The sequence below is a fragment of the Pseudogymnoascus verrucosus genome (genome assembly GCF_001662655.1).
Source record: "Pseudogymnoascus verrucosus strain UAMH 10579 unplaced genomic scaffold scaffold_3, whole genome shotgun sequence".
Lineage (NCBI taxonomy): Eukaryota > Fungi > Ascomycota > Leotiomycetes > Thelebolales > Thelebolaceae > Pseudogymnoascus > Pseudogymnoascus verrucosus.
In genome coordinates this window covers 405,448-425,232 of record NW_017263654.1, presented here as the reverse complement: position 1 = coordinate 425,232, position 19,785 = coordinate 405,448, and the positions used below count along the sequence as shown (strand labels likewise).

The 19,785-nt window shown below is 53.4% G+C and overlaps 6 protein-coding genes across 6 annotated transcripts; 4 read left to right on the top strand and 2 right to left on the bottom strand.

Annotated features, from left to right (window-relative positions):
* Positions 1–96: 96 nt before the first annotated feature.
* Positions 97–1,948, bottom strand: VE01_01153 (uncharacterized protein). Its single transcript, XM_018270679.2, has 3 exons — positions 1,369–1,948; positions 592–1,303; positions 97–520 (listed from the first exon to the last, which is right to left on the bottom strand). The coding sequence occupies exons 1-3, from the start codon at positions 1,575–1,577 to the stop codon at positions 131–133; spliced, it is 1,311 nt and encodes a 436-aa protein (XP_018134512.1). The 5' UTR covers positions 1,578–1,948; the 3' UTR covers positions 97–130.
* On the top strand, positions 1,937–3,858 carry VE01_01152 (uncharacterized protein; the record flags this gene model as incomplete). Its single annotated transcript, XM_018270678.2, has 2 exons — positions 1,937–2,377; positions 2,454–3,858. The coding sequence occupies exons 1-2, from the start codon at positions 2,061–2,063 to the stop codon at positions 3,856–3,858; spliced, it is 1,722 nt and encodes a 573-aa protein (XP_018134511.1). The 5' UTR covers positions 1,937–2,060.
* Positions 3,859–4,103: 245 nt separating this feature from the next.
* VE01_01151 (uncharacterized protein) lies at positions 4,104–5,815 on the bottom strand. The gene is made up of 3 exons (XM_018270677.2): positions 4,989–5,815; positions 4,385–4,934; positions 4,104–4,333 (listed from the first exon to the last, which is right to left on the bottom strand). Exons 1-3 carry the CDS (start codon positions 5,188–5,190, stop codon positions 4,312–4,314), a joined length of 774 nt encoding a protein of 257 aa, XP_018134510.1. The 5' UTR covers positions 5,191–5,815; the 3' UTR covers positions 4,104–4,311.
* Positions 5,816–7,585: 1,770 nt separating this feature from the next.
* Positions 7,586–9,535, top strand: VE01_01150 (uncharacterized protein). The gene has a single exon (XM_018270676.2). The coding sequence runs from the start codon at positions 7,934–7,936 to the stop codon at positions 9,356–9,358; it is 1,425 nt and encodes a 474-aa protein (XP_018134509.2). The 5' UTR covers positions 7,586–7,933; the 3' UTR covers positions 9,359–9,535.
* A 210-nt stretch (positions 9,536–9,745) lies between these two features.
* Positions 9,746–13,394, top strand: HRD1 (E3 ubiquitin-protein ligase hrd1). Its single transcript, XM_018270675.2, has 4 exons — positions 9,746–9,926; positions 9,985–10,089; positions 10,149–10,854; positions 10,913–13,394. Exons 1-4 carry the CDS (start codon positions 9,903–9,905, stop codon positions 12,739–12,741), a joined length of 2,664 nt encoding a protein of 887 aa, XP_018134335.2. The 5' UTR covers positions 9,746–9,902; the 3' UTR covers positions 12,742–13,394.
* Positions 13,395–13,521: 127 nt separating this feature from the next.
* GLG2 (glycogenin glucosyltransferase) lies at positions 13,522–16,646 on the top strand. Its single transcript, XM_018270674.2, has 7 exons — positions 13,522–13,884; positions 13,940–13,967; positions 14,020–14,126; positions 14,186–14,770; positions 14,820–15,286; positions 15,330–15,984; positions 16,042–16,646. Exons 1-7 carry the CDS (start codon positions 13,858–13,860, stop codon positions 16,357–16,359), a joined length of 2,187 nt encoding a protein of 728 aa, XP_018134336.1. The 5' UTR covers positions 13,522–13,857; the 3' UTR covers positions 16,360–16,646.
* The last annotated feature ends 3,139 nt before the right edge of the window (positions 16,647–19,785 follow it).

Sequence of the window (19,785 nt, the reverse complement as noted above, 5' to 3'; positions counted from 1 at the left end):
CTAGTGCCATGGATCGTGAAGTGCAGATAAACCCCTGTGGAGTGCTACAAACGGCTTTGGGCGTTTATAATATCTAACTTATATTCAACTTATAGTGTCCAACTTATAGTATCCATACGCCGTCATACCTCTAATAGCTATCCTGGTCATTCCAATACAGCGTATCATGAAACACCTCCGGCCCCGTCGCCCTCAACTCCCACCCAAACTTAAGATTAATATACTGCATAAGATGACTCGCAACCTTAATATACCCCACATCCGTCGGGTGCCACAGCGGCCCAATATCATTATGCTGCAGGATCCCAGTCGTGTTGAAGTAGTGCACGAAGGGCGCATTAGGGCGGCCCGGCTTACAGGGCGGCAGCCACCATTTTAGGGGGTTGCGGGGCGGACAGGTGTGTTGGCTCGAGAGGTATGAGGCGCTGTTGAAGTGCTTGTATACGTCCCAGATCTCGGTGACAAAGGCGGGGCCTTGGATGTAGGTGTTGCCGGACTTGCCGAAGCCGTTCCAGAGGGCCTGTTGTGGGAGAAGTAAGCAAAGAGATCCGAGGAGTGTTTTTAGGGAGGGAGAGGGGGGGGTTGGGTTACGCTTATGATAATCTGGGCTTTTGGCCACACGTTGTGCACGCCCTCGACAAGCTCGATATAGCTGTTGTAGTAGTCTTCATTGGTGACATTGTTGGCGGTGTTGTTATCATTTGTGCCGAGATTGATCACGACGATGTCCGCAGCTGGATGCTTCGAGAAGTCCCAGAGCGGCGGGTTGGTTCCGTAGATGTTAGTTGCTCGTCCGCCGGTATCTGACGTGCGATACCATTGGTATGTCTGTCCACGAGGGTTTCCCCAGCACTCCTGGTCCGTGACGCAGATTCCAGGGTAAGCCGTGACCGAGTACTCCGTGTCGCCGAGGCCGGCAGCTAGACCATAGGCGTAGGAAGACAGGCCTTCATAAGTGCCGTACATGCCTGAGGAAAGCGAGTCGCCGATAACCTCGATCCTGCGGTTGTAGTCTTTCAACTTGATGAGGGAGGCGCCAGCCGCTACGTGGACTGATTTGACTTGCACGCCATATGCCCAGTTTGTGACGCGGAGCTCAAACGTAGACGGGCTGATTGGGGAAGTCAGGTCGACTCCCTCTGTGCTTGGCGAAATGAGAAGATGGGTGGCATTGGTGGTGATGTTGCTGAACTGCCAGTCCTCGCCATTGATCCGATATGCAACAAGCACTCCGTTCGACGTATGAGGCCCAAAGGTAATTGCAACCTCTTTTCCGGTAAATCCGAATTTTAAACCAGGTACACTATAGTAGATGTTAGTAACGGCTCCTACTCTTTTAAGACCTTGAGGGTGAGGGGGTGAACTTACGACCACCAGGAGATATGATCATCGTCCCAGCGTCCCTTATAACTTAATTCAGCTGCATTAGCAGGATAAGTTCTCCAATTATGGGAGCTCGCCTCCGTGACAGTGTTAGGATAATCAGTCACTCGGACTTGACCATTTTGTAGGATAGTAGCTGACACGAAGCTACTCAAGCAGCACAATGAAACAGCCCACGACTTGGAAATCCACATGATGTCTCAGCACTGCGTAGTCAGGTCCCTATGCCAGGTGCGAGCCTCACCGATGCCGATGGGCCTGCTTTATTCTTAAAAGGCATAATGCGGGGAAGATCATCTCTTAGCCATCGTGGTTTCAATCTCGGTGGCACAGCTTCCGAGAAGCATCACTATAATATAGCGATACGCACTATGGAAAAGAAGAAATGGCTGCAGATTATATATTACTTGGGGTGTAAACGGCGTAGCTTGGAGGATAACGACATGGGTCCATCTCCGGACGACCGAGACAGATTAAACATTATTGACACAACAGTACTATAACATTAGGATTTGTGATAGTACAGCACTACCACACCACTCCTGTTCGTCGCCTAAAGTTACCCCTGAAATCGCTGTGACGTCGGACAAAGCTTCCCCAGGTTCCGTACCCAAACGCTAGCCCACCTAAAAATAATCACAGCCTCGTCCCTCAACCTCGCAACATAACCACCAACGATGGCGGCCGCGATACCATACACGTACATTCAATGCCCCTGTACGAGAGACACGCATCATGATGGCGATAGGGAAGATCGCCAGGACGATGAGGACTTTGTCGATTCCTCTGAGGAGAGGGCAGAGGAAGACGACGACTTCGACCCGCACAATCCACGCGCCAACTACAGCTTATACCCCATCGATCACCTGCTTTACTGCGAGATTTGCGCGCAGATTCGATGCCAAAGATGTCTAGTTGACGAGATAGTGACGTGGTTCTGTCCGAACTGCTTGTTTGAGGTGCCCAGCAGTACTGTGAAGAGCGAGGGCAATAGGTATGTTTGCCATATCCCACACTTCCATCCCCCACGCGTCCGTTTGAACCTATATCTAACCACCTGAACTTTATAGATGCACACGATCCTGCTTCCAATGTCCAATCTGCATCGCGCCCCTATCTCTAACCGGCCAAGCGGCCTCCAACACCCTCCTCGGCGGCGCCGACTCCTCACATTGGGTCCTCTCCTGCGCCTCCTGCTCCTGGTCCTCATCCGAAATCGGCATCCAATTCGACCGACCCAACGGCATCTACAGCCAACTCTCCCGCATCCGCAACGGCGGCCAAGTCATCACGCCCCCCAAAGAACGCGCCCTCGGGAAAGACGCCACCGATCGCCGCCCGGGAGAGCGGCGCTCCACACTCTCCAAAGTCGCCGAACACGACACTCCCGAATCCGAGGTCGATGAGGAGGAAGACACAGATCCCACACCCGAAGCCCGCTTCGCCAACCTCCGCGCCTTTTACCAGAACCAAATGTCGTCTCATGGCTCCGCGGAGCGCTCTGCATTCACAAACGACTACAGCTACGCGTCCCCCAACGCGCTCTCCCGAATCATGAACCTCTACACCTCCTACTCCTCTCCCACGCCACAAAAACGCATGACCCAGATCCGCGAAGCCCTGAACACCTCAGAGGGCCTGCATCCCATCCCCGACCCTGCCTCCGAAGCCGCCACCATCCTCAAACTCCGCAAAGAAGGCTGGGCAGGTACACCCTCCACCGAGCAGCGCGCCGCACAGCCTTTTCCAACATGCGACATCCACTCTACCTCTGAACTCCGCCCCTCGCCCTACCTCCTCCGCACGAAACGCACAAAGCGGTGTCGCACGTGTAAACACATCGTCGTGCGCCCCGAAGCTAAAGTGCAGACCTCGCGCTTTAGGATGAAGATGCTGGCTGCATCTTACATTCCTACCTTTTCCATCAGGCCTCTTCCTACCCCCTCCGCACCCGCTGCTGTGGCAGGCGCGACGCAACTTTTGCAGCCGGGGACGACGCACCAGTTTGTGTTGACGGTGCGGAATCCCCTGTACGAGCGCGTGCGCGTCACTCTCGCTGCGGCGGCTAAGACGCCGGGGCGTGTGGCGCATGGGGTTACGCTTCTGTGTCCGCAGTTTGAGGTCGGAGCGAGTAGGGAGGCATACGCGGATATGTTAGACGAAGCACTCGGTGGGGGTGAGGCGAAAGCGGGAACTGGAGAAGGAGAGGCGGGGAAGGTGTATGAGCGGGCTCGGAACGCGGTGGGTGTTGTTGTTGAGGTTGTGCCGGGGGTTGAGGAGGGGTTTCGGGACGCGAGGAGTGAGGTTGGGGACGATGAAGAGGAGGAGGAGGAGGCGCTGGAGATTCCAGTTAGGGTTAGGGTGGAGTGGGAGGCGGAGGGAGGGGAGGAGAAGGATGGAGGGGAGGGGGCGAAGGTGAAGAGGGAGTTGGGGTTTTGGGTTGTGCTTGGGGTGGGAAAGGTGAGGAGGGAGTAGGGGAAGGGTGGTGATGTTAGAGTAAGATACCCATTCGACTGTCGTAGATGTCATATAAAGCAAATTTCTGTCGAAAACTTCCCATATGCTGCATCTATCTTCACAGACCCCAAAAGCTCCAAGACTTGCCAAGATAAGCCCCTCTGTTAAGCGCCTAGACACACACCAGGCACACATTTAATAAATCACACAACAGATAAGTAATGATATTAGCAAAGAAGTTCATTTGCACACTATCTACTTATTCGAGTCATAGCTCAGTAGCTAAATGTACAATACAAACTCCGCCAGTGTAAAAAACATGACAACTCCATTACTCCATTACCCAAAATGCCCCCAATCATGACCTTGCGGCACGAGAGAAGAGCGCGTCACTGACGGCTACCGAATTGAAGGAATTATATCTACGCTCGCCTCGCCTATTCACACTGGCCACTGCCTCGTTGACACTTTTTAGTTGCGGAAAAACCAGTACCTGTGTTTGTTAGTTAATGATCAAAGGGAGTAGGAGGTATGGATAACTTACTCGGCGGCATATTGAACTTCGAATGTGGCAGGCATTCCCTCGCATGTCTTTGGCGGATTACCACCAGCAGTGTTGAGGCGGTAGACGCTCTCGAGGTTGCCAGTTGCGCCATCCACAGCAGTAAGCTTGAGCCATGCAACAGCACCATCTCCCTTATTGCCTTGTCCCTTGATCGCGCTTGCTGGGGCAGGCGCACTACCAGCCTTGCTACATGGCAGCGTTCCGATCTGCTGCTTCGCAGTATCCAAGTTGAAAAAGGGGACACCGGCATCGGTGAAGAAGTGCAGGCCCGAGACCTCGAGGTTGGCGGGGTTCGGGGCGGCGGGGTTGGGGCCCAGGTTGAATTGCAGGGCGAAGCCGGGGAGGGTGTTGAGGACCAGGGGCGAGGTGGCGGCGACGCACGAGGCGTTGTAGAGGGTTGCTACGGCGCCGATGGCCTTGGGGATTGCGGTGGCGTTGGTGGTGTCGCAGGTGTAGTTCTGGATGCCGCGGCCGATGGCGACGTGCTTGAGGGTTGTGCCGGCATCGGGTGCGGGTAGGGGTTCTGTTGCTGCGGGAGGGGTTAGAGTGGTTTCTCGTGCGATTGGAATATGGGTTGACTTACAAGCTGGCATCACGGCCTTGCTTAGATCACAGACTGGTGCGGAGGCCCACTTCCTCCCCTCTCCGACCTTCTGGGCGAGCTGGTTGAAGTATGTGGAGATGAACTTGGAGTCCGATGGTTGGGCGGGGAGCCAACCGTCGTATTTTGGAGCGGCAAGTGCAAACGGCGCCAGCGCAGCTGCGATCCATAGCGAGTAACGCATGGTTGATATGTGCGAGATGTTGTTGATTGTTGAGGTAGATATAAACACGGCGTAGGTACAGTTTCAACTTTCAATGAGATAGCCCAAGTAGATAAAATAGATATAAACGTAAGAGACACTCAAGGAAAAGACCCAACAGAGGAAAGAAACTGAAAATAGAGGAGGATGGTAGTTCAGAGGCTGATGATCGTAGACAGACCTACTTTGGGCCGGATACCAGCTCTGTCTTATACGCAATGACTGGCATGGTGTCCTCGGAGATCGTGAATATCGCGTGGCGCCTCTTCGACGACGCTCCACACCCCCAACAGCTCACAGAAGGGTGCTGAAAATAGGGCGGTTGGCCATTTTGCTGCCGCGCGACTGGGATCTATTCTTAACGAGGGTCTATTTGGTCAAGCGTCCGCCTAGTGTCACAGAACGGTCAAGGGCCGATCACTGCAGGGGAGAAAGACTGCCGCTGACCATCATCATTGGCCGTCTGACGATGTTGTGGTTGTCGGGATGGGATGTGTACCCCTGAAGGTTGAAGCTCATGACCCCTGCTTGATCGGTCATCAGTGGTCGGAATCATATGTAGTGGGGTTGTTAGCTGGGGTTGCCCGGGAATGGTGCCTCCACAGAGTGACATCGGGATCTACCCCCGGATTGGCTTCTTGATAGACGCTTGGGCCGCCGTATGGCCGGCCAGCCTCTCTCCAACGAGGAAACAGGCAAGGCGGGAAACGCTTCGCGTCTGACGATTGTGTTAGTGCCGACTCCGCTCCGTGAAACAAACACCGTGCTTTCTCCCAAAAACTTGGCCCGGATAAGATTCGTCAGTGCTTCTGATAGAGTAATCGACAAGGTGAGTATGAGCACAGTAAGACCTAGGCAACACGACGAGTTTGAGCCCTTTCCCCTTCTCCTGGATATGCTTGCCAACCGGCCCGGATGCCCTGCCAAGAAAGTACAATCTTTTCCTTGGATAGATACAGATTTATCCTTCGAGAAGCAATATTCAATCTGTAAAGCGACACGCCGGACGGATAGCAGCCGCGATGACGAGTAATTGGCCTGTGGGTTCAATGATTGGACGGCATATGGGGCCGCCTTTAGCAAGACCGCTAGAGACCTATTGTTAGGAAAAGCTTGGCTATCGCTTGTGGCAGCCGGCGCGTATATCCAATTAGTCGACCCGCTCTACTAAGTATGACCCCGGCAGTCACCAATAGCACAGCGGCACCCCCAAGATAGATTACAGAATCAATAGACTGGCTATTAATGCATCGCAGTTGTCGGCGTCAAAGTCGATGGGCGACAATGTTTGGTCCATCCCAGCGACCAATGACCATGGAATATGGGGTCTTCAGCTGTCTGCCTTAAGCTCTGTGGCAAATATATATATGTAGCACAGCGCCGCCGTCTTGGCCAGGCTTTTGCGACTTTGCGCCTTTGCACAGACTTGCTCCCGCGATACACAAGTGACCTAGAGAATGCTTGACTTCTCCCAAGGTTGACTTTACCCACAACAGAGGGTCCAGCATGCCCCGCATCTACCATTTCAACGCATCTACCCTTCCAAGCTTCAAACAGTAGCACACGTTGCCCCGAAAGGCAATCCGTTACCCCTCACTGTGATATCTCTCGACTGTGCGTCGGTGTTGTCCTTGTCCTCCTGGAAACCTGCAGTCTAGATCACTCGAGTCCGGTCAGCAATGCGCGATATCCAGTGCAGTTGTTAGTGAGCTTGCGTTTCAAGAGGGAAAAATATGCAAACTCATCTATGTCTGGCGACTCTGAAACGCGACCGTGCTGAAGTTCGCAGGGCTGCGAACAAGCATCACATTGAGGAAACAAGCCACGTCCGTGCGTCGAAACATGAGGATCCTGGAGACTCAAGGAGAGCTCGTCTGAACTTGACATAAATCTGATGATGCCTCTGAAACGTAGATCCCAGACGAATTCTCCGTATCACTGTCCGAGCTCAATGGAATGGAATTTTGGTGATACCTGCAAAACCTTGTTCGGTGTTCAAGGTCGTGCGCAGCCTTTCAACCTGGACTACTCGCGATAATTGCACCCGACTCACAAATTCCATATCTCACGTAATATTCCCTGGTTTGACATTGATATATTTGAGTTTCAACATTCTGATGAGAAACAAAAAGTAAAACGCGCCCGTAATTGTCAATTCGTAAGCTCTGTGATCTGAAGTTCAAATGTCGAAAACTTGTGGTGATCGGGCACCAGCAGAACCCCAAGTCAGGTGACTTTAGGCTTTCGGCAGCCATCGGAATCGCCCAGGGAAGACCCGGACGCCAATCGTCAGAGTACCCACGGCAACAGAGCTTGATGAGCTTCAGCTTGGACACATTTTATTTTTCCTCCTCCTCCGTCATTTTTTCATGGCGAGGCGATGAGAACATCCAATGCCAGACTTCTGAATTGAGATCTGCCTTGTTAATGTTGCTGCCTCTCTTTAAACAGCTGCCTATGGCGCCGGTATCGCCAGCACGTGGGTCCGCCCAGGCACGCCAGCCCTGTTATCTGGAGCTAAGTGTGTTGGAAAGGGTCATATTCATGACTGAACGAAGGTGAGTTACGCGGACAACTTTCAGGTAGAAGCTTCAACACAGCAACAACCGTGTCTTCACGACCGGTATTTATTTCATTCAATTCCACCTGCATTGGAATAACTCATACTTCTTTTTCTACATCATTGATACCCATAACATTTCCTTGCCACACCCTCTGAACGCGCATGATCCGGCATTTCCGACCTACACCATCCAACGCCCAATATCCAACACCACCATCAGTCATCATGGACTATTCACCAGATCTCAGCAACAGCATCACGATGCACCCGCATCTGTTTCATATGCATCCGAACCGCCCAGAATCTACAAGATCAGGCCATAGAACACCAGCCCCTCACGATAAGGATGCCTCAACAACCGCAATAGACCTTGAACATCCTGAGGGCAACGAGCCAACTGCTCGACACGTCATGAGCGCCACAGATGTCGAAGGGCAGCACCCGCCACAATACACCCGCGAAAACGATCCATACAATCTTTCTGCGAAGTTCAAGTCTGAGACCGAACTCGAAGCCATCCGCGCCAACTCATCGAGGAAGCGCGATGGCTTCGGGCCCTTGACGCTGAACAAAGATTCAGCGAGAGCGAAGAAACTCCAGGGCTTCTACAAGACACAAAATGAGAATATCGAGCGCCTGCTCAAACCCGTGGACCATCACGTTGAGGAGGCTAGGCAGGAGGCTGGAGACAATCACTTGAAGTTCCAGATTGCAATTTACGGGTCGCTGATTGCCAACATCGTGTTGTCCGGCCTACAGCTATACGGTGCTATTGCATCCGGATCGCTCTCTCTGTTTACGACGATGGCAGACGCGGTTTTCGACCCGTTGTCGAACGTTGCCCTGATTGTTGCCAACCGCGCTGTGTCAAGGGTTGACTCAAGGAAATTCCCCTCTGGAAAGGCGCGATTGGAAACCGTTGGCAACATCTCTTTCTGCTTCATCATGATCGCCGTGTCTTCCATCCTGATTGCCTTCTCTATTAAGGATCTCGTGACAACCAAAGATGCAGAGACCAACGGCTTTCACCTTCCCGCCGTCGTCGCCGTCGCTGTTGCATTCATCACCAAGTTTTGCTTGTTCCTATACTGCTGGGCCTTGAAGGATAAGAACTCGCAGATCATGATTCTCTGGAAGGATCACCGCAATGACCTCCTGATCAACGGCTTCGGTATCCTCACCTCCGTCGGTGGCTCCAAGCTCAAGTGGTGGATCGATCCTATGGGCGCCATCATTCTCTCCGTTATCGTTTCCATCATCTGGTTGCGCACCGCCTTCTCTGAGTTCATGCTCTTGGTTGGAGTTACAGGACCCGTGGACATGCACCAGCTTCTTACGTACACATGCCTTACTCACTCTCCTGACATCATCGCCATCGATACCGTGCGCTGCTACCACAGCGGACCCAGGCTCATCGCCGAGGTCGACGTCGTGATGGCGCCAGAGGCGACCCTGAGGGCTACGCATGATGTGGCAGAGGAGCTCCAGATCAAGATTGAGAGCCTGCCAGATATCGAGCGCGCGTATGTCCATGTGGACTACGAGACTACGCACAAGCCAGAGCACACGTTTAAGAAGGATATGTGAGGAAACGGCGCGTGGAAAGCTGGGAAGGGATTACCATCGGCGGTCGATAGGGACGATGGATTTGTATTATATAATAGCGAAATGGGCACGGTGTTATTTTGGCGCCAGGGTTGTAGCAGAGTCCTACATATAGTAGAGACCTATAGCAAGTACAAGAAAAAAGCTAATTTTCACTCTAATAATTATGTCCTCGTGTTGTAGATATGTAATCATTGAATGACAGGTCGCAGTTATTAGTATCCATCAGTAGATAGTACGGTGTCTATGGAAGTGCCGAGCGGTGTTACATACGCGGCAGAATCGTGGGCGGTGAGTCGAGAAAGCAAGGAAGTCGCGGCTTATACTGTGGCGGAACGACGGAGCGGAGCCATTGCATCACGAATCCATCGACGTGGCTTCAAACGCCTGCCTGGCATCAACACCACGACCGCAACCAGAGAGGTGCCGTGCCAATCCGCAAGCTCCGCTGACTATGGGCACATAAGCCCATCTGCGCCAGCACACTCAACAAATTCAGAGGGCTGGGAATTGGAGCTGTCACACGATGCGACTCGTAGCTTATGCTGGGGTGAGCTCCGAGTGACCTGGGGAGTTTTGGGGGAATAGGCAACTAATGGATGATTTAGGCTTCGACAGCTCTAGCTGCGGGAGTGATAGTACATGCTTTCAATCAGAGGCCGAATTTCTATTCGGCGTGTGTTTATTTGTCGCAGAGCAATTTGTCTTTAATGGTGAGCTAGGCCGGGACCCCTAATCTATCACAAGGCGCGGACTAACCATCTTACTGTAGGTCCTCACAAACCTGGCGCTCTTCGTCGTCGCATCTTTCATATACTGCCTCCAGCGAATATGCTACGGCCCGTTACGCCCAATCGAAGTCGAGCAGCTCTACGAGAAGGGATGGTTCGCCATCACCGAGACATGTCTGGCCATGACCATATTCCGCGATGAAGTCGGGGCCTGGTTCCTCGTCATGTTCGTGGGATTGATGGCCGGGAAGGTATGGGGATGGATTGGAGAAGGAAGGGTGGAAATACTGGAGCAGCAACCGCCTGCAAATCCGCGGCTGTTCCACATACGACTCTCGATCTCTCTGACCATGTCCATTATCTACGACGCCTGTCTGCTTTCATATGCTATAAACTCGGTCATCCAGCAGGCTAAGCCGAATATGATGGTTATGTTCCTGTTCGAGTTTGCGATTCTGACGGCGTCGTCGTTCTCGACGGCCCTGCGCTATGGAATCTCCTTGATCGAGGCGAAGGTCATAAAGCTACAGACGCAGGAGATGCTGGAGAGCCGGAGGGCCGAAGTTAGGAGGCAACGACAGGAGATGATCAGAGAGAGAGAGGCTGCGGCTGCTAGCGGCGAGCCACTATCAACTGAAGCAGCCGAGGAGCCATTGCCCTCGGAAGATGATATTGAAGAGATGGACATCGAACCACCTGGATGGGAGACGAAGGGTCATTGGGTGTTGACCCTTGACCTCATGACTGGTATGCAAGAATTCATTTGGTTCACTCTTACTTTTCCGTTTACTGATGTGCTCTTTAGATTTCGTCAAGCTGGGTATCTACTCTGCCTTCTTCTGCATCCTTCTGACCTTCTACGGTCTGCCCATCCATATTATGCGCGACCTATTCCTCACCGCGCGTTCGTTCCTCAAGCGTCTTAGTGCATTCCTGAAATACAGGAATGCGACGAGAGATATGAACCAGAGATACCCCGACGCTACCGAGGAAGAAATCCAGCGAGAGGATACCTGCATTATCTGCAGAGAAGAGATGACGCCCTGGTCTGTCACAAATCCAGCACCCGGTGCTCCAGCAGCAGGCGCTCCCCCCCCACCTGTTGCCCGAAGCCCGATAATCAGCGAGCGGTCCCGACCAAAGAAACTACCGTGTGGACACGTTCTGCACCTTGGATGCTTGAAGAGCTGGCTCGAAAGACAGCAAGTTTGTCCAACGTGCCGCCGACCCGTCGTCGATACCAGACCCGCAGGAGCCCAGGCACCAAGACCACCAGGAGCCCAACCCCATCTTCCCGGCCAGCTTCCCCTCCCGCAAGGCCCACCCGTTGCTGATAATAGAGCACGGGTACACGTCGCTAGAGGCATCAACATTGGACCCATACGATTTGCTTTTGGTCGCGACGAGATGATTGATTTTGGCCCACCGCCGAACCAGCAAGCCTTCCCGGGCGTGCCACCGGGCCAAGCCCCCATCCCGCCCAACGCGCGCGTCTACGGATTCGAGATGGGCTTCCCCCCTCCACCCCAGGGAATGAGACACCCCCAAGCCCCTCAGGGCATGTATGCCCCGCCTTCGGGAGCAGCGAATGTGCAATCCCAATTACAACACCTCGAGCAGCACATCGTCCAGGAGATCCAGAGTCTCTCCGTCGCGCAGACGGAGCTCGTCCTCGTCCGCCATCTGCAAGCTGAACTACTCCGCCTGCGCCAGCTACGTGCGCCTGATCACCAGCAGCCTCAGCCGGAAACGCGAACGACTGTCGGAGCTGCCCCGCTGTCGTTTGTGCAGCGCCATGAGCAGTTTGCGAGTACGACGGCTATTCCGAGCGGGAGCCCGGATTTGCCTCCTGGGGTTACGATTCCAGAGGGTTGGTCGCTGTTGCCGTTGCAGAATATGGATACGCTGTTACAGCCGCAAGCCGGGCCTTCGGGTGCACAGGATGCGGCTCCGGCGACTGGTGAGGTTAGTTTGCCCGCCACTGGGCTGGCGGATCTAGCAACGCAGCCGCAAGGGGCACCGGTCGTTGGGGAGACCGGGGTTACGCCAACGGATACGAGTGGTACATCGCTTGTGGCCGATCCTATAGTAGCTCATCCAGAAGCTGCTGCAGATTCTAGCCCGGTAGAGATGGCAGCTCCTTCAGCAGCCGCCGCAAATTTTGCTCCGGTAGAGGTTGTGCCTAATCCTCTGCTGGCCGCTCCTGGGCCCTCTATAGAACCGACTCCGACAGTGCCTTTGGTAGAGCCATCCTCGTCTTCAAGCGAGGATCCTGAAGCTACACCTAGTACGGAGGAGACCGATGAGGCACCGCTACCGGATTGGAGCGCGCCTTTTGTATTCCCTGGACAGCAGGCGGGTGAGGCGGCTAAGGGTGATGTAACAGCCGCTGCTGTTACATCACCCTTAGCTGCGGACCCGGTGACACTTCCCTCGTTGGTGCAGGCGGATGAGGTACATGAAACTGTGAGAGCAACTGATGATGTCGCTGCGAATGGCTCGGTTGCGAATGGTTCAGCTGCCAATGGTTCAGCTGCACCTAAGGAGGCGCCTACATCAGAGAAAGACGCGAAAGGAAAGGGCAAAGCTAAGGCCGCGAGCGTTGAGGAAGTCGAGGAAGTCGAGAACGCGTAAGGGACGAGCGGCTGATAAACGGACTGTATGACTGGAAGGAAAAGAAAAGGGAAGATCGAGGGTTGTGGGCGGCGGAGAGCATGAAACTGGCGTTTTTATTATATCTTTTCGCGCCCCTAACTTAGATTATGGGGCTGGCGTCTGTAAGCTATACCACTTTGTGTACGAGGAATTGAAAAGACTTGGGTTTATTATTTCTATGTGTGGTTGCTATTGTGATTGCGGCTGTGAATGGGCATGGAGGCGGCATTTAACGGCGGGTGAGGCCATGCCCAATATCTGCACAACGTCTAAGTTGGGGTACACACTGGACATTTTGAGTCCAATCACAGCTCGATCGGCGAATGGTGTCATGCACAGTAAAGTAGGGGTTCAAAAAAGGCACGGAGCGCTCCACAAGTGCACAAAGGGAACGGATAGGACCATTTAACGTGCTAGAGGTTCGTAGGAGGAATGGTAATTGGACAAAGCTAGGAGGAAGGGTAACGGTAACCAGCCATCAACAACTGAGACAGACGCGTTATTATATATATATGTCGTCACAGCTATATATAAGCTATATATTTTTTTGTTTTTGCCACAACTCTCTGGTGGCTGTTGTACATTCATTTACCTGTATGAGCAAAACAAAACAAAAATAGCTGAACCCCGGGTTGGTACATAAACCATACATATATGAATCAGCTATAGTTCTCTTCATGCAGCTTGCACCGCGTTCGGTGTTGAGCGCTCAACCGCTCCGTGTAATTTCCCCGCTCCTTCTAGTACCTCTGTGTCTGGCCCAATTTACGTGGGGGATAAGGAAAACAGGACCCGCAATATTTATCCATAAGCTGTTTATACCACCAGTAAACCACCGCCAGAGTGTATACAGTACCTCAAGACTACCCGCCCAAGCGTCATCGAATCTCCCGCCCGCCATTCTTGTTGGTGCCCATTTTGACCAGCTTTTGATACCTGGGTACGGAGCTTGTGTCTTTGTGTTTTATTTACACGGCAGGCACGAATCTGAGGGTATCTAACAAAGCTGCTTTTCTGTGATCTTTTAACGGAAGGAGGGACCTACTTACTGGTGTTGCTATCGTTAAGAGAAGGGAGTCCCGTCTTGTCGCGGCCATGGCGACTGAAGATGTGTACGCCACGGTACGTTGAGCTTGCAACACCACCAGCGACTTACACCTGCTAATTGAAGCTGTAGCTGCTGCTGAATGACTTGTATCTGCCAGGTAAGTTTAAAGTGCCCTCGAAAGCCAATGCGATGATGCTGAGTCTGTACAGGTGCTCTTGTGTTGGCCCATTCGTTACGAGATGCGGGGACGACGAAGAAACTCGCTGTGCTCGTCACGCTCGACAGCGTCTCTGTGGACGCCATGGTGGAGTTACAGGTATTTCCCCATCCCCGGCATCAATTCTACGTGCATGTATCTAACGCGCGAAATCCCAGAGAGTCTACGACCACATCATCCCCGTCGACCGCATGGTGAACCAACAGCCCCAGAACCTCTCCCTGATGGACCGCGTCGACCTGCACTCGACCTTTACCAAGATCACGCTCTGGAAACAGCTCCAGTTCCGACGCATCGTGTATATGGACGCGGATATGGTGGCGTGGCGCGCCCCGGACGAGCTGTTTGCCGTTGAGGCCGCTTTCTCCGCGGCGCCGGATATTGGGTGGCCGGATATCTTCAACACCGGGCTGATGGTGCTTACTCCCAACATGGGGGATTACTGGGCGCTGTACGCTATGGCGCAGCGCGGAATCTCGTTTGATGGAGCCGATCAGGGATTGCTGAATATGCACTTCAAGAATAGCTTCAATCGCTTGAGTTTCACGTATAATGTCACCCCGAGCGCTCATTATCAGTATATCCCGGCGTATAAACACTTCCAGTCGAGTATAAGCGCGACGCATTTTATTGGGAAGGAGAAGCCGTGGACCCAGGGGAGAGAGGCTAGCCATGGATCCGGTCCGTTCGATGAGATAACCGGAAGGTGGTGGGCGGTATACGACCGGCATTACAGAGGCACTGTACGTTTGTTACGTCCGGGCTGCGTGACTACTCACTGACACATTCTAGAAATCGCCGACTGTCCAGTACTACGTGAAGGGCGAATTCCAACCCCCGAACTACAGCCACGTCAACATCAGCCACGATCAGAGTGAGATCATTTCCCCGGAACCTGTTACGACCCTTGGCCCAGTCCCTGTTGAGGAATCCTTCCGCGAGACGACCCAGATAGAAAATGAAAAGCCGGCTGACCATGTTGAACCTATTCCAGAGCCCGCACCATTCGATCCGTCGCCCGCGCCTTATGTCCCAGGACCAGCATCATACCCACCGGAGCCCGTGGCGTCTGCACCAGAACAATTAATATCCGGTCAGCTCCCAATCCCACATGGAAACCCCCCCGCGGAATCTGGACCTGGACCGGCGTACTTACCGCCTAGTTCAGCACCGTTGCCATCTGCCACGCCGCCACAGTTTGCTCATGAACCAGTAGCTCCTCCGTTTGTTGCGCCGTTCGCGGCATGGGATGCGTCAAGGTAAGTACTGCATCACTCTGAGTCACGTTAGCTAATTAAATAGGTCTGCACCACCTTCTGGCTCAAAACCGGAGGCTGCGAACTTTCCCGCTACTCAATACTCCATGTCTTCCGATCCTACACCATACAAGGCCCCGGAGAGGTATCCGGATCCTCCCAAAGACATGTACTACGAAGTACCAAAGACCCCAACATACCAGAAGCCCGCCCCAATTTTCCCATGGGAGACCAAGGACGCTCCCAGGCCCACGAGGGTATTCGCAGAAGATGAAGACCTTCAACCAACCAGCCTAGAGCCCACCGACGACGGCGAGGCGACCGACCAAGCCACCTCCCCGGCATCAACGGTAACAACCATCCCCTCCGACCCATGGCACTCATTCTCTAGCAACTCGCGCAACGCGTGGGACGACATCCCCGAAATCGAGCGCTACATCGGCGCCCTGCAGAAGAACCGCAAGGGCAATATTCAAGTGCTCCAAGGCTACGGCTCCGGCATCAACGAGGATGGACTACCCGGATCGGGACGGCGTCGCGCGAGTGTGCGCGTCACCGACTTCCCTACCGAGATCGAGCGGCCTAGCCTGCCCGTGACGCCGGCGCCGATCAGGCGGCCCAAGTTCCAAGGCGGAGGCGACGACAATGGCGACGAGGGCGAGCTGCCCGTCGCGGAGGGGGTCCCCGCACAGACTGAATGGGTATGCATGCAGCTATGGACATGTTTTGCAAGACTCTTGATCTTAATACTAGTACAGGATCCAGCGGCCCAGCTGGAGGCGCTCGCCAGAAGACAATCGGAGGTTCTAGGGAGGGAGCTCGGGGAAGGGGGTGGGGGGAAGGAGATTCCGCAGCGGCCGCTGCCGTTTGGCTCCGAGGGCGTAGTGGTGTCGAGTCCGGGGGTGGCGGATTTGCAGAGACGTCCGTCGAATCCAGTGAGGGGGAGCTTGGGGGCGTTTGAGGAGCCGAGTTATGGCGGGCCGGGGGCGCTGTGGGAGAAGGATGAGGGACCGGTGGTGGCGCGGGGGACGCATTTGCCGCCTAGTGAGGCGGAACAGGATGCGTTGGCGTCGTGAGGGGGGGTGAGTTGACTCAGACAGATATGGATGATTTTTCTTGAGGAGGGAATGTATATTAGCTTTCATCCCCTGCTCGGTGGGGCGGGGTGACCCGGGAGGGGGGTTATATTTCTCATTTTTGCACCGCATTGTTTGCGTGGCATTTTCTTGCTTACGTCTGGGATGGGCGCGCTTTGATCTTGGGCGTTTAGGAAAATCTCGAGGGAAGTTCTTCGGTGCTGTGGTGGGTGAATGGCGGATGGGTGTGTGGTGTAGGGTAGTTTAATCTATCTATCTCTACGTGCTTAAAACTATGTGCTGGTGCTTGGTGGTGTGATGGTGAGGGTGAAAAAGTATGATTGGGGATGATGGAGGAGGTGATTATGGTTATAAATACCACGACAGTGACGCCCTCGGCATTACTGAGCATTATAACAACTTGAACACTAACGAAGTAATGAAGGAGATCAAACTGCAGCGCAGGACAAGTTCGGACCGGATAAGTACGGACTCCACAAAACTGAACCAGCCACTGCGGAAGTGATCTTCAGTTGCTGTCGTTTGTTCTCGCTGTCGTTCTCACTTTTTCGTTGTCGTCCTCGATTACTTCCACCGTCCTATCTTCTCACCGCATCAGCATCCCATCTCACACCAAACCACCAGCAACCTGCTGATACCGCCATATATATATGTGGCTCCGTTACATCCTCTCCTCCCGCCAGGCCCTCCCACAAACCATACCGATCTTCTCTTCTTCGTCGATGTACTAATGAAGTGTTGTGATCGCTGACACGCCCGCTGATACTTTATACCCGATCCTACAGTGTGGATAACTAATATATCGATAGATCCTGCAGAGTGGCCTGACTTATGCCCACCGTTATGCAGTCACGGTCAGTTCGATACTCTCCTCGCGAAGCCCCTCACTCACACTTTCTTCACACATCGATAGACCACGCCCAACAGAGCACCCTCGCCCCATCTCTCCTCGGGTCCCTTCTCGCCTTCACTGGACCGCGGTCTGGGTTGAAGATTTGGAACCGAACCGCCCCATGGTCTGGTCTGGGGTTGGTCCCCCGTGACGCACACTACTCACTTCCAACCCAATTACCAACAATCAGACATCAGAATTTCACACATCAAAGAGTTGAAACAGCAAATTTTCTTGTTGTACGTGTTTCTACATAATCAAAGGTCACCCAATACTCTCTAGACGAGAAAGACTGTCGACTTGCCGGATGCGCACTCTAACAGGACGATACAACCCCCACCCCTTCCTTACAAAGGTGCGGGGTGCTGGTGTCGTCCTCGCTGTTGTTTGTAATTGCTGTCGTCGTCGTCTCGCTGTCACAGCGTCTTCTCACTGCCATCGATCGTCCTCTCATTGGCATCGCCATCTAAGTCCTCGTCCTTGGCCCCATCGTCATCCATATTTTCTTCACCTATATCCCCATCTTCCCCATTATCTTCTTCGTTGTCTGTGGCTTTCTTCTAACTTCTATATACCTTAATCGCCTCCCCGCCTCCCTCCAAATCCCCTACCCCCTCACCCCTCCATCCCTCAAACCTCTTCATCAACAAGAGTAACTACGCCCAGAGACCCGAAGATGAATCCTCACGTTCCCTGAACCTTCATCTCGGAACGGCTCTCAGTCACGCGTTTTGTGTAAGCGAGATCGAACGGGGCTATAAAATGAAACTTAGGAGAGAACACCAGTCGGAGCTTGGCAGAGGCCAGCAAAGCTCAAAGCTTCCATGGCATGTCTTGCCTGGTCGGTCGCTTTCCATGGCATCTGGATGGGACCGGGGCTGGGGGGAGTGGGGTGCTGTCGTTCGTTGGGGTTGTGGTTCTCGCCGTCGTTCTCTCTTTCTCGCTGTCGTCCTCTCGCTGTCACCGACCGCCCCCCACCCCCCAGTCGGGCGTTTTTGCTAGATGTCGAGGAACTTCTGGAACTTCCAATATTGTTGCCTGAGATGCCCACGGTACGTGTAAGCATATGGAGCTGCACAGTGGTGGAGATATCCTGCGGTCTTCCCAAATGCGTCGCCTTTCTTCTTGCGACGACAGTTTCTCGTTCAACCTTTAGCACTTCCAGCACGCATTACGCTTGTAGGTAGGCTTGATAGACTTTGGGAAGTTCTGAGTTTGGCCGTTTGAACCGAAGATAGAATAGTCATTTGCGGTGTAGTGGTCCACAGCCTTCAACTAGTAGAGGCATCCTTGGCCGAGGAGAATGTTATATGAGGGAAACTGGGTCAGGGATGAGGTAGCTGGAGATGCAAAGGCATATTCTCCCGATGCTTGCTCTATCCTGAACAAGCCTGTGACTGATATTATCGAAGATAGAATCCCGACTCGGTCAGCCACAAATGTGCAATCCACTGTTATACTCGGAGAAGGAATGAGCCTACCAAGGCACGTTTATTTAGCAACTCTTGGATGCCAATATCACCACCCGTACACACGTCCCCCTGGTCAGCAAAAACCAAGTTTATTCCGAAGAGAGAACCTGGAAATATGCTAATGGTGGTCTGAAGGTGAGTTGTTGAGGGGACTGGTTGCTGCTGTCGCAGTCATTGTCGCCGTGGTTCTCACCGTCGTCATCATTCTCTCGCCGCCGTTCTAATTCTCACCGTCATCCTCCTCCTCCCTCCTCCCATCATCGCCCTAGTCGCAGCCACATCTCACCCTCCCATCCTCCCTTCCGGAACCCGCTAACCCAGTGATTTAAACTTTATGACGAGGAATGGGAACCGCGTTGTCTGGTATAGCTTAGGTAGCATCGCGGGTTACGAGTTATAAGACTTAGTGGTGAGCAGGCCTGCAGATCTTGTGATGGTGTACTTCAGTGTTTGCATCTGGAAAAGAATAATCAGTCGTGCTCGTGCTCAGAATCCATCCCTGATATGGTAGCTCCCTCACATCTAGCACTTTCCTTTGAACGCCTAAGTCCGTTTCACGATAGATATTTTTCTCCTGGACCCTTGAGCCCGTTTCCTCCTAGGGGCTGGGATCACTTTTTCCGCCTCCCCCCTTCTCCCCCGGCGATACCAAATCTTAAAACACACAATCCATAAAGCCGCCTCTCTCCTCTCTCCGCCACCCCAGCTCGGAATCACAGTCCCCAGGCCGTGGGTGGTTCCACGCATCTACAATGCGATGCCATGCCCCTTTCTCTTCCTGTCATAACGCGTGCATAACTATACATGGAGGTTGATTCAATCAAATGGCGCCGGAACAGTAGTGCAGGGGGTTGATTTTAGTCTCTTGGTTTGGTGAGTCGGGGCTGCTGTCGTCGTTCTCGTCATCACTAGCTTTGCTGTCGTCACCATCTTCTCACCACCCCTTTTTCTCACCCTCCCTTATCTATCCTCCGACGCATAACAACACCCTCCCTTCCATAACCGTGCACACACACTACAACCCACCCCCCACCCCCCTCC

Bases quoted from the DNA above. Each gene is read 5' to 3' on its own strand.
- VE01_01153 (XM_018270679.2), bottom strand. From the start codon at position 1,577: ATGTGGATTTCCAAGTCGTGGGCTGTTTCATTGTGCTGCTTGAGTAGC. The intron at 1,304-1,368 runs GTAAGTTCACCC...CATCTACTATAG, and splicing joins GATCATATCTCCTGGTGGTC to TGTACCTGGTTTAAAATTCG. The intron at 521-591 runs GTAACCCAACCC...CTCCCACAACAG, and splicing joins AAGCCCAGATTATCATAAGC to GCCCTCTGGAACGGCTTCGG.
- VE01_01151 (XM_018270677.2), bottom strand. From the start codon at position 5,190: ATGCGTTACTCGCTATGGATCGCAGCTGCGCTGGCGCCGTTTGCACTT. The intron at 4,935-4,988 runs GTAAGTCAACCC...CCCCTCCCGCAG, and splicing joins CAAGGCCGTGATGCCAGCTT to CAACAGAACCCCTACCCGCA. The intron at 4,334-4,384 runs GTAAGTTATCCA...TAACAAACACAG, and splicing joins GAAGTTCAATATGCCGCCGA to GTACTGGTTTTTCCGCAACT.
- VE01_01150 (XM_018270676.2), top strand. From the start codon at position 7,934: ATGATCCGGCATTTCCGACCTACACCATCCAACGCCCAATATCCAACA.
- HRD1 (XM_018270675.2), top strand. From the start codon at position 9,903: ATGCGACTCGTAGCTTATGCTGGG. The intron at 9,927-9,984 runs GTGAGCTCCGAG...TGGATGATTTAG, and splicing joins GACTCGTAGCTTATGCTGGG to GCTTCGACAGCTCTAGCTGC. The intron at 10,855-10,912 runs GTATGCAAGAAT...TGTGCTCTTTAG, and splicing joins GACCCTTGACCTCATGACTG to ATTTCGTCAAGCTGGGTATC.
- GLG2 (XM_018270674.2), top strand. From the start codon at position 13,858: ATGGCGACTGAAGATGTGTACGCCACG. The intron at 13,885-13,939 runs GTACGTTGAGCT...TTGAAGCTGTAG, and splicing joins CTGAAGATGTGTACGCCACG to CTGCTGCTGAATGACTTGTA. The intron at 15,287-15,329 runs GTAAGTACTGCA...CTAATTAAATAG, and splicing joins GCGGCATGGGATGCGTCAAG to GTCTGCACCACCTTCTGGCT.